This window comes from Dromaius novaehollandiae, chromosome 2, assembly GCF_036370855.1.
Source record: "Dromaius novaehollandiae isolate bDroNov1 chromosome 2, bDroNov1.hap1, whole genome shotgun sequence".
In the NCBI taxonomy this organism is placed as follows: Eukaryota; Metazoa; Chordata; class Aves; order Casuariiformes; family Dromaiidae; genus Dromaius; species Dromaius novaehollandiae.
In genome coordinates this window covers 114217964-114232287 of record NC_088099.1, presented here as the reverse complement: position 1 = coordinate 114232287, position 14324 = coordinate 114217964, and the positions used below count along the sequence as shown (strand labels likewise).

At 38.6% G+C, this 14324-nt stretch overlaps 1 protein-coding gene across 3 annotated transcripts in view; it reads right to left on the bottom strand.

The window, feature by feature from the left end:
- The window catches only part of PIEZO2 (piezo type mechanosensitive ion channel component 2), a 320150-nt gene that overhangs the window by 57055 nt on the left and 248771 nt on the right, over positions 1-14324 (bottom strand). For all 3 annotated transcript variants that reach the window (XM_064507195.1, XM_064507196.1, XM_064507197.1), the window contains exons 22-27: positions 13131-13331; positions 11126-11330; positions 10881-10982; positions 10242-10407; positions 2546-2789; positions 1191-1287 (exon numbers count right to left, since the gene is read on the bottom strand). In XM_064507195.1, coding sequence (XP_064363265.1) covers positions 1191-1287; positions 2546-2789; positions 10242-10407; positions 10881-10982; positions 11126-11330; positions 13131-13331 — 1015 coding nt within the window. The remainder of the gene's footprint in view (positions 1-1190; positions 1288-2545; positions 2790-10241; positions 10408-10880; positions 10983-11125; positions 11331-13130; positions 13332-14324) is intronic.

The window sequence follows — 14324 nt, the reverse complement described above, 5'->3', positions numbered from 1 at the left end:
AAGATGTTTCACTTTGGAATAATAGAAAACTAAACCTGGGCTCTGTGGAGCTAGACCATAAACCAGATGTCCTATGCTGTCCTACAGCAGGGAGTAGAAGGACCCAAGGGGCAGACTCTGGCTCAAGGCTGGCTTTACAATCAAGGGAGAGGGAGCCACTCTAATAGGTTTGGGAGTCCAAGAGCTTCCAAGCCTGCTGTGCCTGTCCTCTGGGGGGTCAGAAACCCCCAGCCAAGTCTCTGTTGCTCCTCCAGAGATTTTGGATAATAAAAGAAACACTGGGCACCATTTATCTGATGATTCTGCATCTTTGCATTTCCTTTCTTTTCCTCTACTCCCCATTTTTCTATGAGGATCAGACACAAAGACTTTAGAAGCAGGAATTCAGAGCTTTGCTGCAGACTCACCAGGATGAATCAGTTCCACAAATAAATTGCAAAAAAACATCCAAAAAAGTTAAGTGTTTTCAAATTATCAACATAAGATGGCAGGACAAAGTGGTGCCAAATTAATAGCTCACTGAGAGGTGAAGGGTCTTGTTTCCCATCCTTCCTTCCTCCCTTCTCTCACCTCCATCCGCATACATTATCCACTCCCCATCATCACTATGAACACCAGTGTAATCATAAAACAAACTGCTTAACCTCAGTCTTCCTGCTAAAAATACTCACTTTTCTACCAATTTAGCTTCTTGTCATTTCAGTGAGCTGAACTGGCTTACCCTACAACCAATTTAACCCCACACCTGCTGCATCAGGGGAGAGCGGATGTCTGCAGCTGAGAACAGGCACCCTCCCCTTGCAGTGAGAGTGAGCTGTTATTTTAGCTCAAGTTGTACTGTGAAACCAGACCCACAGATATCGTATCAGCTGCATAGGCATGGAAATGGTGGTAAGCTCTGGTATCATTAAATTGTTCACTTACTGCAAACATTGGCTGGGGGTTTTTTTGTTTTTTGTTTTTTTTTTGATAATTCTCTCTGTATATATGTATCTCCCTCAGTTCTGTTAAACATTTTCAATATTCTATCATCCTTGTTGATATAGGACCAAGCTCTATTAACTGAACTTGCAAGTATGATATTATTTTCAAAGTAACATATCAGGAGAGGGCACAGCATACATATGGCAGAAGATTTGAAGGGATTCTGTACTTACAGAAAATTATGTAGAAAAATGAGCTATACTTACGAATACGATAGCCTTTAACTGTACAGGCCAGGCTAAATGCCTGAATCAACCAGCAACTATTCTTAATCAGTGATTCAATATAGCCACATGCCCCTATCTGCAGGGTAAAAGAATAGTTTCATATAACAAGGGACATAGTTTCATATAACAAGGGACAGCAGATAGAAAGATAAGAAAAGTATTGCAACTCTTTACATTACATTAAAAATATTGTGACTCCCATTGGCTGTATTATATTTCATAAGTAAAACAGATTAAAAGAATATGTGTCTTTACCAGTGACATATATCACCTTTAAATAGCAAGAATTTGTTCTTTCGATTATCAGTGAGATAGCAGGTATGTAGCTTTTTGTTTGTGTTTTTGCAGAGAAAGTAATACATCTGGCATGTGATGCAATGTGACAGCTAGGCAACTTTTATAAATCACTGATTTATTCTTGCAAATGTACATGGACAAGTTTAACTTAACACACGCGTAGCCCCACTAAATTCCCAAGCATAAAATGAAGCACATATGTAAGCATTTAGAACATTCGCAAATTCAAACCACCCATAAATCAATTTTATTTCAGTACAGTGACTTATATAAATGTAAAAAGAAAAATGCCTGCTCTTTTCAGTCCAGCAGTAAAAATGTTCAAAGGTAAAAAGTGATTGCCAAGAATAAATCTAAATTTATCTTTCATAAAGTTTTAAATTACTGGCTTGTCTCAATCACTTATCAGTGCCACTACAAGAATCTGCTCTAAATAGTTGATTAATGTAAGAAAACCCTTAATATTTTGCAGAAGTATTTAATAATTAATTTTTAATATATAGTTATGAAATATGGGTGACTTCATTTGAAACGTACATGAATTTTAAAGAAAACGGGGATGCAGTTTGTAATTTTTTAGTCAATTTCACTAATTATAACACATATTGGACAAAAACTGCATCTGCTATTAGGCTTTAAAATTGTAGTTTTAAGTAAAAGGTTTAATTAAATGTGCACTATTTATCCATTGTATAAGTAATCTTTCAGTTCTTACTCATTTCTCATTCCACTGAGATTTTCTCAGGCTTCTAAGGAGAGATTTAAGTAGGCACCCCCCAAATTTGGCCCTTTTAAAATAGCTCATGAGCTGTCACAGAGCTGGACTGAGTACAATGGTGCACACTTTCCTATAACATGTACGCATTGGCATTTTCTGCATATGCACTTGCAGTTTCTGAACTAAACGGGAGCCTACTTTGCACTAGCAGAAGGTTGTGGTCCTGAAAAGGATTTTTAATGACCACTCAAAGCACTGTGCACTCCTGCAATGAAACCACAAAAGTGCTCAGAGCAGAGGAAAAGCAGCAGCGACTTACCGAGAGAATGTTCTTCATTGTAATCACAAAGACATTGTACGCAATTAGCCAGTCCCAGTAACGCAGAATGCTCCTGATGGGCTTCAGCAACAGGTCTCCACCAAAGAGAAGGAAATAGAAGCAGGCTACCAAGTAGCCCATACAGAATATACTGATCCTTGTGGTTCCCGTTATGAAGATTATAGTAAGCACAACCCAGAACAGGTAACTAAATATTATCACCTTATACATATCTAAGTAGGACCTGGAAGTAAAAGGAGAAAGAGTTACCAGTTTCTGAGTACAATGCTTCCTTTCCTTCATCAGTGCTACTGGCCACTCTTTGCACCTACAACCTGTGTTCTGGTCCCACTTCAGCATTTGGGCACCTGCTTAAGATTAACACTAACATCTGTGGGGCTAATCACTCAATTCTAGTTTGTCCATACTTGCCACACCCTGGTCAGAGCACTTAACAATCAAGCCTCATGTCATAAAATGGGGAAAAATATGTTCTCACCAAACTTCATGATAGGGTAATATTAACTGGCAACACTACACATGCAAGTTAAAAGCTATCTGAGATCATTTTTTAAAAAGTCTTGTTAATACTATAGCAAATCTGTCTTCAGAAGCAAGCTACAGTGCTCCACTGCAAACAATGCTGTATTTATTGATGACTTCTAGGGAATTCAGTCTGGTTAAAAGCCCAGTTTTCAAAGACAGCTGCTAAAAATATCTTTCTCCAATGGAGATCAACTGTAAAAGTTTTGAGGGATAAAAGGTTTCTACAGAAGGTAAATGTGTTACAATTTACTGAAACATTTGCCAGGAAGCTGCAAGACAGAACTATCTGAAATCTGCCTGGCCCACAATGGGAAACAGTAAGAACCAATTTGGTATTTTCAGATTCTTCAAAATCCTGACTTAATATTGACTCAGTGAGCTTTCAAATAAGAATATCTGCCAAAAGCAATATAGAATTTCAGATATAGCTAAACAGTGCAAAACCAGCTAATTCTTAGTTTCCCTCAGTTTAGTGTTTTGATTCCAGATGTACTGTGTGTTCAGGGTCTGTTCACATAGGCTGTGAAACTAGATTTGTCAGGAAACCAGGCAAGGAGAGAGCACTATATGAGCATGCTTCTACTGAAGCCAAACGATATAAGGAGTAAATGAACTAAATGCACTGTATGAAGCCACATAAAAGGGCCCCTGCTGCTCGATGTTCTCAGGCTCAGAACTTTCTAGCAGTATATATTTACAGTCCTACATTTATAGGCCTGTATTATACAGTTTGCTTGCTGAAGCCAGCTAGAGGGACTTTTAATGAAAGGTGACGAGAAAGGTCCTTTATGTTTATTTCCCACATACATTAAAGAAATTTATGGACTACTGCCTGTACAATCTAAAAAATTCATGATTTTAGAGATGCTATGGGTTTTGAGCAATACAACATTAACAAGTCTATTGAACAGATCTTCAATAGCTTAATATACACTAGAAATGGTGTTCTCATTGTTTCAAAAAAAAAAAAAAAAAAAAAAAACCCTACCACAATATTTGGTATTCCATTAATAATAATTATTGATGTGTGGGATGTCTAGGAAGAGATCAGCTTTCTGACACTGTTCTTACAACTGCAATATTTGTCTTGTCCTCTGCTACCAACAAAATGCATCAGCATCTTTTGAGAAAAGCTGAAAATCAAACGAACAGGAATATCTTAACACACTTAAACAGACATGGACTCTGAACCTCTAAGACAACTGGAGCTGCCTGGATTCAAACTTTCCAGCAGATATACATGGCATTTGGTTGAGGCAGAGTCCAACAGCAAATATCACTCTAAGATTAAAACTTCCAGAAACTAGAGAGAATATGAATAGGAAGACAATAATTTGGCTATTTTCTCACTACAATATTAACCATTTATTACATTTTTTGCAGGCATCTAAAACATTAAATACAACTGTTCTTCTCATTTTCAAAATACATGGTAAATATAATTGTGCTGGACATCACTAAACCAAAAAACAGCAAAACAAGGTGAAAAGTGATGGCAAGACAACTGTGTCAAGCAACAAATGATGCAGTTGGTTCTTGGAGACGTAAATCTTCCTGATTTTCAAATATATACAATTACAAGCAAGCCCATATATGAAAATGATTCCCAAGGACTTCACTTTGAAGCTGATATCCTACAAAATGGTGTTTGAAGAAGTCATTCAGGGCACTCCTGACCTATAAAAATCATTGACCATCTCAGGCGCATCTATGCTGGCCCAAGGACAGTGTCACACTGAACACGATGGACAGAACTACACAGGTAGTCTCAGGTACATGAAAATATTCCAACAAACATATTTCTTGCAGTTGTAATATGCAAAAACTCCTCTATTTGTCTATTACTGTATGAAATCATCTTCCAAGGATCTCCCTAATTTTCATTAGTTATTTAGAATAATATAGGAAGGTCAAATGCTGTAAGAGCAGGAAGAAAGATGTGTCTTGGGGAGTTCTCAGCATACTGCCTCTCCAATCACAAATGAGTGGAAACCCCATGAGAAAATGCTGTCAAAAAATCTGAGTATACATAAGCAATTATCTTGACTTCATATTGGGGTCCAGCTGCAGACAAAGCTGAGTCACACAGTTTGCCTTCTGTGGTGACAATGTTAGGTTTCTACTGTTAGGTTTCTACTGTTCCTGTAAGATGAGGGAACTCTCTTCTTTCCATTTAACCGGTAGAGCAAAAATGGGTGGCAAACTGAAGAATATAATACAAATCACAAAAATTCAAAGAAAATATTCTCAGATGAAAGTCTTCGAAGATTGGCCAAATTCCATGTGGAAAAACAAAAAGTTAGGATGTGAGGACTTTTGGTTCCCTGCTCTTCAGTTTATAATGCAACCGTGGGGGACTGGAACAAAAAGCCACCTTAGCACCTAAGAAGACCCTACATAAACATAGAGAGTTAGGGTGCTTACCCTCTGCTGGAAAACTTCTTCATAGACAGAAGAAGATGCTTAGTCTTCAATAGCATATACCATAATTTTATGCTTTCACTGTAGCCCACACAGATCCTTAGTTTAATGCTATGCAAATCTTCCAAACTTCATCTTCCAAGTGGTCTTTAAATCCACATCCAGTCACAGAAAGGAGAGGCCACCCTCGGGATATAGTGTATTTCACAATACACTACAAAATCTGAGAGTCAGCTGCTTCCTAAGGGGATAGTCCCACTCCCCTTCATCTCCTCCACTGTGTGTTCCTGCCCCTTCTCTGGTTCTGGCTCTTTGAACTGGTTTAAAGAAGTAAATTTGCCTGAGCCTGTTTATTCTGGGGGGAGGACAGAAGGAAGGGAAAATTTTCTGCCCATTCAGCCTATGAACCACCTTACTGCTGGGTGTGACAAGTGCAAGTGCCAGCTAGCAGAAATGGTGGGAGTGTAGCTGGAAGCAAGGAATACAGCCAGACTTCCAAGGAAGGTTAGCCACTAGTTTACCAAGAGCATCAAACTACAGCTCAGTATTGTTAGTCTGATAACCAATGAATGCAAAACTTGTAAGTAACTGAAATATAAGTAACTGAAAGATGGACGAAAAAGAAAAAAAACCCTACACTGATAGGCCAACTGTATCATCAGCAGGACCCAATGATATTCTGGATGACATTTTAGAAAAATTTACCGTACCACTTTATTCAAAAACAGGAAGAACAAAATCTGAAGTTCATTCCAACCATCCATCAAAACCATTGTAACCTCAGATGGCTGTCCATGTCAAATGATCTGCTTTATGTACTAAAGCTTTATTAGTCTTATCACAATTGCTTCAATATTTTATTTCCAGAGGGATTTATGTCTATTAATTTTTAACTGCAATACAATCAAGCCAGTTGCAAAAAGACTGCTCTTGGTGTAGCTGTGTTCGCAGCAGGCTCAGTGATGTGTTTGGCTGTGGACAGTCTAGTGGCCCGACTTCTCTGTATGTGAAAGGCCCTGATACTGTGGCCAGTAATCCTTGTCATGGAAGGTGTTTGTCCTCAGTCAGCACTTTGAAGTTTAGGGAAAAAGCACACTTTCTGTTGACACATGAATGAGCGATTATTATGCTGTCACGCTGACTGATAGCTCAGTGCTTCTTCACATTGGCAGAGCTGTTGTTCTCTCTCTCCATTTCCTTCCCTTATCAGCCATCTGATTTGCTTTGCATGTGGATCACCACCATCACATAATCGGGTGCAGATATTAAAGGCAACAGTTCAGTGATTCGCTGTTAATAATATTTCTGCTCTTAAGACATAATTAACTAGTAACCCAAATTATTTCACTATCAAAGTCTAGGAGAACACCTGAAGGCTGCTTGGGAACTGATACAAGAATTCTTCAGCATTAGAAACTGTCTGTGGGAATGGATTACCCCCAGTGAAGTCACTTTAAATCCTGCATAAAAGCTCCTACTTCTATTCTTAAGTTTTATTTTTGTTTTAAACCCTTCAGTTGTGCTCTCTCTTGGGGTCAAGCACATATCTCCTGAGAAATCTGAGGGTGGAAAGACAAGATAATTTCAGCAAATCTCTTCCTTAGACTGCATTTATCATTGCTGATTTCACATATTTCTCCGGGAAAATTAAGCATTTGGAGACATGTTCTTTTTCTGCCACCATTATATTGTAATAAAAAGCTTTTTAGCCTACTGGAACAGTGACTGCACAGCATCTTATCAAGGGAGGAGATACATCAGAAGAGTGCTTGAGTCCACAGCTGCCACTTGTTTTATATGGCATTGAATACACATTGGGCTTCTCAGAAAACACATGAACACTAAGCAATAATTACTTTGATACTTTGTAATTTATTCATAACAAAGTTCTCTTCATTTATTTGGTTCTTTCCAACTGACTTTTGGATAAATGCCATTTTTCATTTCACCTGCTTAGCTAAGCCTTGAACCAGGTTGCTGTCCGTGTGAAGAAATATTTAGACTATTCCGCAACTTTTGATGCCATGTGCAAGAAATATTTATAGACAAAGGCCTTTCAGTTCCAAATTGTCTCGAATGGATGCCAGATACATATATTTTCTTCTGAGATACACCTTCTGTACATTCTCCAGAGCTTGAGAATCCTTCTCTTTAAAGATTTATAATCCTCAATAAAAGATTGGAAGTCACCCTAAGAGACTATCCAGCCACTCTCTGGTTCTTCTTTGAAGCAAATTAGGCATTTAAGATTTCATGTGGGCAGTGCAGTATCTCAAAAATAACACAATTTAAAGCCTGGGAAAATCTTCATTGTAATGAAAGCATTGAAGGGGACAAGTCAGGGCTTGAAGAAAGATCCCATCAAGAAGACGAGATCTGCTAAGCAGTTCACATTAAAGGCAGGTGTGTTTATATCTATCCACACACTCTGCAAGTATGTTCTCATTACAATTTCAGGAAGCTGGCAAAGGAAACAAAGGAAAGAGTTACAGATTACCTGCCCGAGCATCTACAAGAAAAGACACCACGAACAGGCATTTCTTCTGTTCTCGAAATGAATGGATTTTCTATTCATTTGATGGAATTTTCAAACAAAAATGACTCTGCTCTGTTTCCTTCTCTGCCTTGTTCTTTTCATTCCCTTTCTCATTCAGGCAGCATAAAACTATCACTTGAAACAGTCACACAGATTTCTGGCTGGAACAAGTATAAAATTATCACAGCTTCTTTGTTCAGTTGACCATTACTAATGGAACTGATTTTCTGGGTTTTTTTTATCCTCCACTAGCAATATTGGTAATGCCTAAATGCAAGTTGTAAACTCCCAGTCAAATGGCTGCATATTGTTGATCATCTATACGCTGGTCTGTTTTCTCATATCTGCCAAGTACTGTGTTTGAATGCACATGAAGCCACCAATGACTTCAAGCTGATACATACCATGCATATGAATCAAAAGACAGAACTTAACCCAAAGGATTGTGGAGAGGCAGCACGTCAGTTCAGCTTGGACTTGGCTTTCCATTTATAAACCTGACCCTGATTCCCATCCAAAATCTTCAAAGGACATCCTTTGTTCTTCAAGCTTTTCATGCTGGGCCATTTGGGTATATCTTCTACAGACAACTAGAAATACCTATCAGATTCCAAGGAACTTTGAAAAGATGCCAAGAGTCTGCTTAGAAAGCAGTGATTTTCTTGCTTCTTTTTTCCTCCTGAAGATACCCATCAAATATAGCCTCATCACTAACGAGTTTTTTCACAATGATCTTTTTCTGGACTGAGGTGGGAAAATAAGATCTCTTCTTTCTGCCAGCAGCCACATCACCAGTGATGATCTTTCTCAGTGAGCAAGCATTTCAAAGTGCCTGGGGCAACTGCTGTGTTAGGTTTTTGCTAACATGGATACCACAGCAGCGGTAACAAGAAAAACTCAGCCAATCCCCCTACTTATTCCTCTCTGCTAAGCCCTATTTGGCTGATGTCTCTTGGAAAGCATCCCCACCTGATGGAGTATTTTGAAAAGAGGTTATGACTTCTTTCTTTCTGTTTAGATTAGTGGATCTGGGGCATCCTGCCTGCTGTGTAGATTGGAATATTGCACCCTGCAACCAGAATGGACTATAAATCTCTGGGTGAGTGAGTCAACTGAACGTGTTTCAGTGGTCTCCTTTTTAAAGTGATTTCAAGATACCCTTGGCCACCATTTCTAACAGAAACAGAAGGATCAGCGTAAGATCTTAAGAAGGGATTTTGATGACAACACTTCTCTGGTAAAAAAATAAAAATTTATCAGCAAAATTTAAAAAAAAGATTTTGCTAGCCATTTTGTTATTCCTTTCACACTGAGACTTGTATTGGTAACATGCATTAGCTTTCAAGACAAACATTTAGCTTAGCAAAACACAGTAGCTAATGAATCTTCCTCCTCCTGGTAACTCTCACACACTGCAGCAAACCTTTGCAGAGACCTTAAACTAAGATTATGCACAGAACAAGTCAGAAGGGCTAAGCTAATCTGTCCCTGCTGAAATATGATCACATAGAAATGGCTTCATTATTCAAAGACCAGCTGGAGCAGATTGCCTCAGGCTCTGCCCCCGTTTTGTGTTATCAAACTTCTTAAACAATCCTGTGTGTAGTGTTGAGACAAGCCAGTTGTCCTTCCAAGACACTTTCTAGTTTCTTAGCTCTAGATGGAATAGCAGAAAGGACATTCTCATAGAGTATTATTTTGATTTTACTTTCCTTTTACTTTCTTTTTACTTTACTTAACTTTTACTTTCGTGGGATTAAACATCTAGATGAGCAAATTCAGACTACAGTGGGTTCTTGCTCGCATGTGTGTGTTCTGGAGGAAGGCAAGGGAGTGATGAAGTCCACGACAGAAGATGCCTCACAGGACATTCATGGAGGGAATATGTACTTTCCGGCAAATTTCTCGCTGAACAACCCTTTGGGGATGGCACCACTTAGAATGGCAGCACAACTTGGACGGCAGCACTCAGAGCAGCCAGTGTTAGAAACACACTCTAGATTGTTTCCATCTGCCCTTTTCTAAGGCAGAAGCTAATTACCCAGAAACTACCTATCTTCTGTCTCATACAGCAGCAAAAGGTATGTTATGAGATAGGAACATATACAAATAACAGCACTAAAATTGGAAGCTGTGACTTTCTACTACTTTCACACTAGAGAACTTTTCCAGGTGTTTAAGATTCAGCTTTACCGGCAGTGAATGAAGTCAGGAACCGGATTATGCTGGCTAAATGATGATGCCTCAAGATTCATGCAAATTTCCACATTGTCTCCAGCCATGATTCGTACTGCAGCTTTATTCTCATCTTCAAATGTTTGTCTTTGTAAGGATGCACACAGCAGCAACATGAAATCATCTAGGAGGATAAAGTGGTTGAATGAAAAATCCAGCCATTAACTGAGGTGTAGGGAGTAGTGGTGACATGCTATAATGTAGTTACCTGAGTGCTTCCCACACTTTGAATCTATAAGACTGTTATTTTTAATGCATTTGACATCAGTCTGACATTTATTATTGCATTTAAATTTTTATCTGTCATTTTCTTCTAAGTTTTTTTATTGTGAAAGAGATTAGAAAATGGAAAAAAAATCATATTTTCTGATTCTGCTTCATTAAAAATGGGATAGAGAATTTAAAATCAGATGCAAAACTTACTAATTCTTTGATATTTTTTATTATACACACAACCACACTTAGTATTCAATAACCCACAGAATACGTTAGCTTGCTCCTCAAGAGTAAATAAAAGGCTGGCTTCAATTTACACAGTACAGATGTATTAAGCAAAATACACATAAACACTTCACAACTATGTGCTAAAATACTTACAGACAAGGAAGACAGGATTTGGTTTCACAATGAAGTCTGGAAAGTATAACCACTTTATGATGTTGGAGTTGAAGTTGGCATTACCACTTCTCCATGGATAGTCTATATGAGGGAAGCACGCAAAAATGCCATCAGTAGTTTATAACAATTACTTCACCCTTCTCTTCTGAATATTTATCAGTTTTCCAGCACTTTCCTGTAAAAGCAAGCAGCAATAATTATCCATAAAAGGAAAGTGTCCTTACCTTTACAAGGAGCAGGTGGAATGCCAATACAAAGGAAGTATTGGAACGTAATGATGCATGCCAGAAAACAGCAATACTTTGGCCAGATCTCTGCAATAGCTTTTCTTCTACGTCGATACAATACAGCAATCAACCAGAAGGCATGAATCATGGCATAGAAATCCATTCGTTGACCGATTACATTAACCGACAGAAGAAAACAGGTCTGGAGAGGAGATAAAGAAAAATAAGCCTTAGTCAATATACTATTGCTATTGATCGGTCAGTATTGATAAACTATTCTGGATAATGACAGAATTCTTGGAGACGTACTGGGGCTGAATGCAAACTAGCTCTTTGCAAATCAACACACTAAAACACTTTGTATTGCTCCAATAGCAAACTCCCTGACCCCATCCCAACACCCCAAATTTTAGATGCTTTTCTATCAGTGTTGACTGCCTGAATACAGCAGTAAATCAAGTTTCCATTATGTGATACCTAAAGATACAAAACGGAGAGAGCATTGTTACAGTAGCCTATACGTGAAACGTTTAATTGTTGCCAAGCAAAGCACATATTACACTGCCATTTATTTTGATAGCACTTACAGATGTGAAAAAGAAAAGGAACCATTAAGAATAACAGCTAAAGCGTATCCTCATGTGGGAACCAGATGAAAAGAAAAAGGATTTAGACAATGTAACTTCTATTGCCTATAGACAAAGCGAGTCAACTGCCGTAAGGCAGCTTTAGTTCTCAATTTTTCTTAAAGCTCTTTATCCCAGAGCATTTCTGTTCTATGGTTCCACTTAAAGTAGTTCCCTCACTTAGTGCCGTGAAGCATGTTTTCAAACTTAGTGCATAATTCATAGTGAATAATTTATTCAATGGACTTCACTGTTTTGCTCTTCTGTCTCCTCCAACAGAGTAGGATGAGGTTAAATTTATTTCCTGCAGGAAAGAACTTGCTGATTAATTTTAATTTTGACTCATTCCTAATCCTCAGATTGGCTGTGAGCAGTTTACTGTTTACTTGTTACCATCAGTAACAAGGAGTGGTAGTGGTTAATTCTGACTGCACGCACAGGTAAAGAACATCATTATGATTAGATTTGGGGTGTATTAGCCTAGGATTTCAACACTTGCTTTCTGAAGATAGCTTTTGAAATTTGTGAAAAATCACTATTTCTACATTTTTTAAAGTACACTTCATATGTCGTGAACATACAGAGGAGGTGAGAACACAGATGAAGCAATAGCTGCAGACATTATTTGAGCCTAAACTCTACTACTAAACTCTAGCCTCTACTTTTCATTAGGGCCACTGCTGCTGATATAGCAGACAAGCTGACCTTCTACTTAATAAGACACCTACCAGAGATTCAGGATATGTCATAAGTCTTCAGAAAAATCCCCTCACTCATTTGTATTTGCGTCTCTCCTCATTCTGTGTGCAGCTTGTCTGCTGAAAAGTTCTTTGGAGAAAGAACTTTCTCTTACACCAGTGGCACAAAGCAGCAATCATCTCCCCTGGAGCTCTTGCTCCTGCAGATTGTTAGCAGTTATAGCAACTAGCATAAAAGGAAGGATGCCCAAGTGCAGCCAGAGGCAAGAGCAGTTCAGAAATGCTTTAACAGAGACAGTGGTCTGCTAGCCCCAGCTTCCTCCTTCTGCTCCTGTAGTACTTGGTTCACTTTGAGTGTGTGTGCGTGTGCATGCACGGATGCACATGGGAGGGCATTCCTCAGTTCAGTCCCTTAACTCGCCTGTTACCACTTCTGTTGAGTTAAAAACTAGCAGGTCTGGTCAATGGAAAACAGTAATAAAAGAAAACAAATAAAGCATGAAAAGAAAATGAGGAAAACCACTACTAGCAGAGAGATGGTAACTGTGGCAAGGTCTGATGTGGGTGATGACTATGAAGCATCCAGCTGTCAAACATAGCTCAAGCTAGTATCCAAAACTCACACAACCGAAAACTTCAGAATGATGCCCTAAATAAAATTAGTATATTAGGACTTACCTCCAAACCAAACTTGTAGAAGAAATAGTTTATGAAATACTTGACACAGTTTACCAGTCCATCATCCAGATGTGCTCTTGTAATATCATGGAAAATGGTTTTAGTCACAGGTGCAGTAAGATTATTTCGACATCTGTAGTACTCTTGATGACGGTAAATTGTAACTTCAAAGGCCAGAATAGCCAGCATCAGTAAGTTATTCTATGGGAGATACAACCAGAACACCAATAAAAATCAAAACCACAAGAAGCTGTAAAACTTTCGGATAAGCATAAACCAATGAATACTCAGATAAATGTTACCACCGAAAGCTTCCGTACTCCAAGGTACACTGGGACTTACATCTACTGACATTGAAACAAAGTGCGATTTTGTGAGATTTTGATGAAATGTACTGACATTCAGAAGATATGTTTAAAGAAGTTCATTAAAAAATATTACAAAGAAAAGCTGTGGAAAGGAAGGGAAGTGTCATTAACACATCCATGTGCCCTCTCTTAAGTTTCATGGCTTCTCTGAAGATATCATGCTTTGCTTTGCGGGGATGCCAGGCTACAAGCATCCACAAAGCATCCAAGCATCAGTTGCAGGGGCTCACTGGCAAGCACTAACTCTCTAAAACTGCAAGCACCTTTGACAGTGCAAATATAACCTGGATAGCCTTTTAAATTAACAATCATTAGTTTAACTACCAGTCTTGACTCAGGCAGAGCTCTTTCTGTCCCAACACGAGGTTGACTAGGATGCAGTCTTCATGAGCTTTTGAGTCTCTGATGAGCTTTTTCTCTAGGGACATCTGTCCTGTGCTCCATGGAAGAGAGGTGTTAACCAACTATAAAAGTTGGTTAAAAATACCAGCCCAGAGAATTTTCCTCAAGGAAGCCACAGTTGAAGCTGAAGTGCCAACTCTAGATCTCTCTTCACTGAGAAATATCTGGGACAAGAAAGTCCTGAAACATGTGCTCCTGGTTTTTTTTTTTTGACAAGTTATTTTTGTTTGTTGTCTCTGGGCTTCCCAGTCATGCTGGGGAGGGATTTACATAATCCGTGATGGATAACTGCTTCACTTCAACAGTGCAGACATTTTGAATGCATATCTTTAAAGGGACATAACAGAAACTTGAAGCTTGGGGACTTCAGGTCTAGCATAGGACCAATTCTTCTAGATAGAGGGGACATTTTCTTTGCTATTAA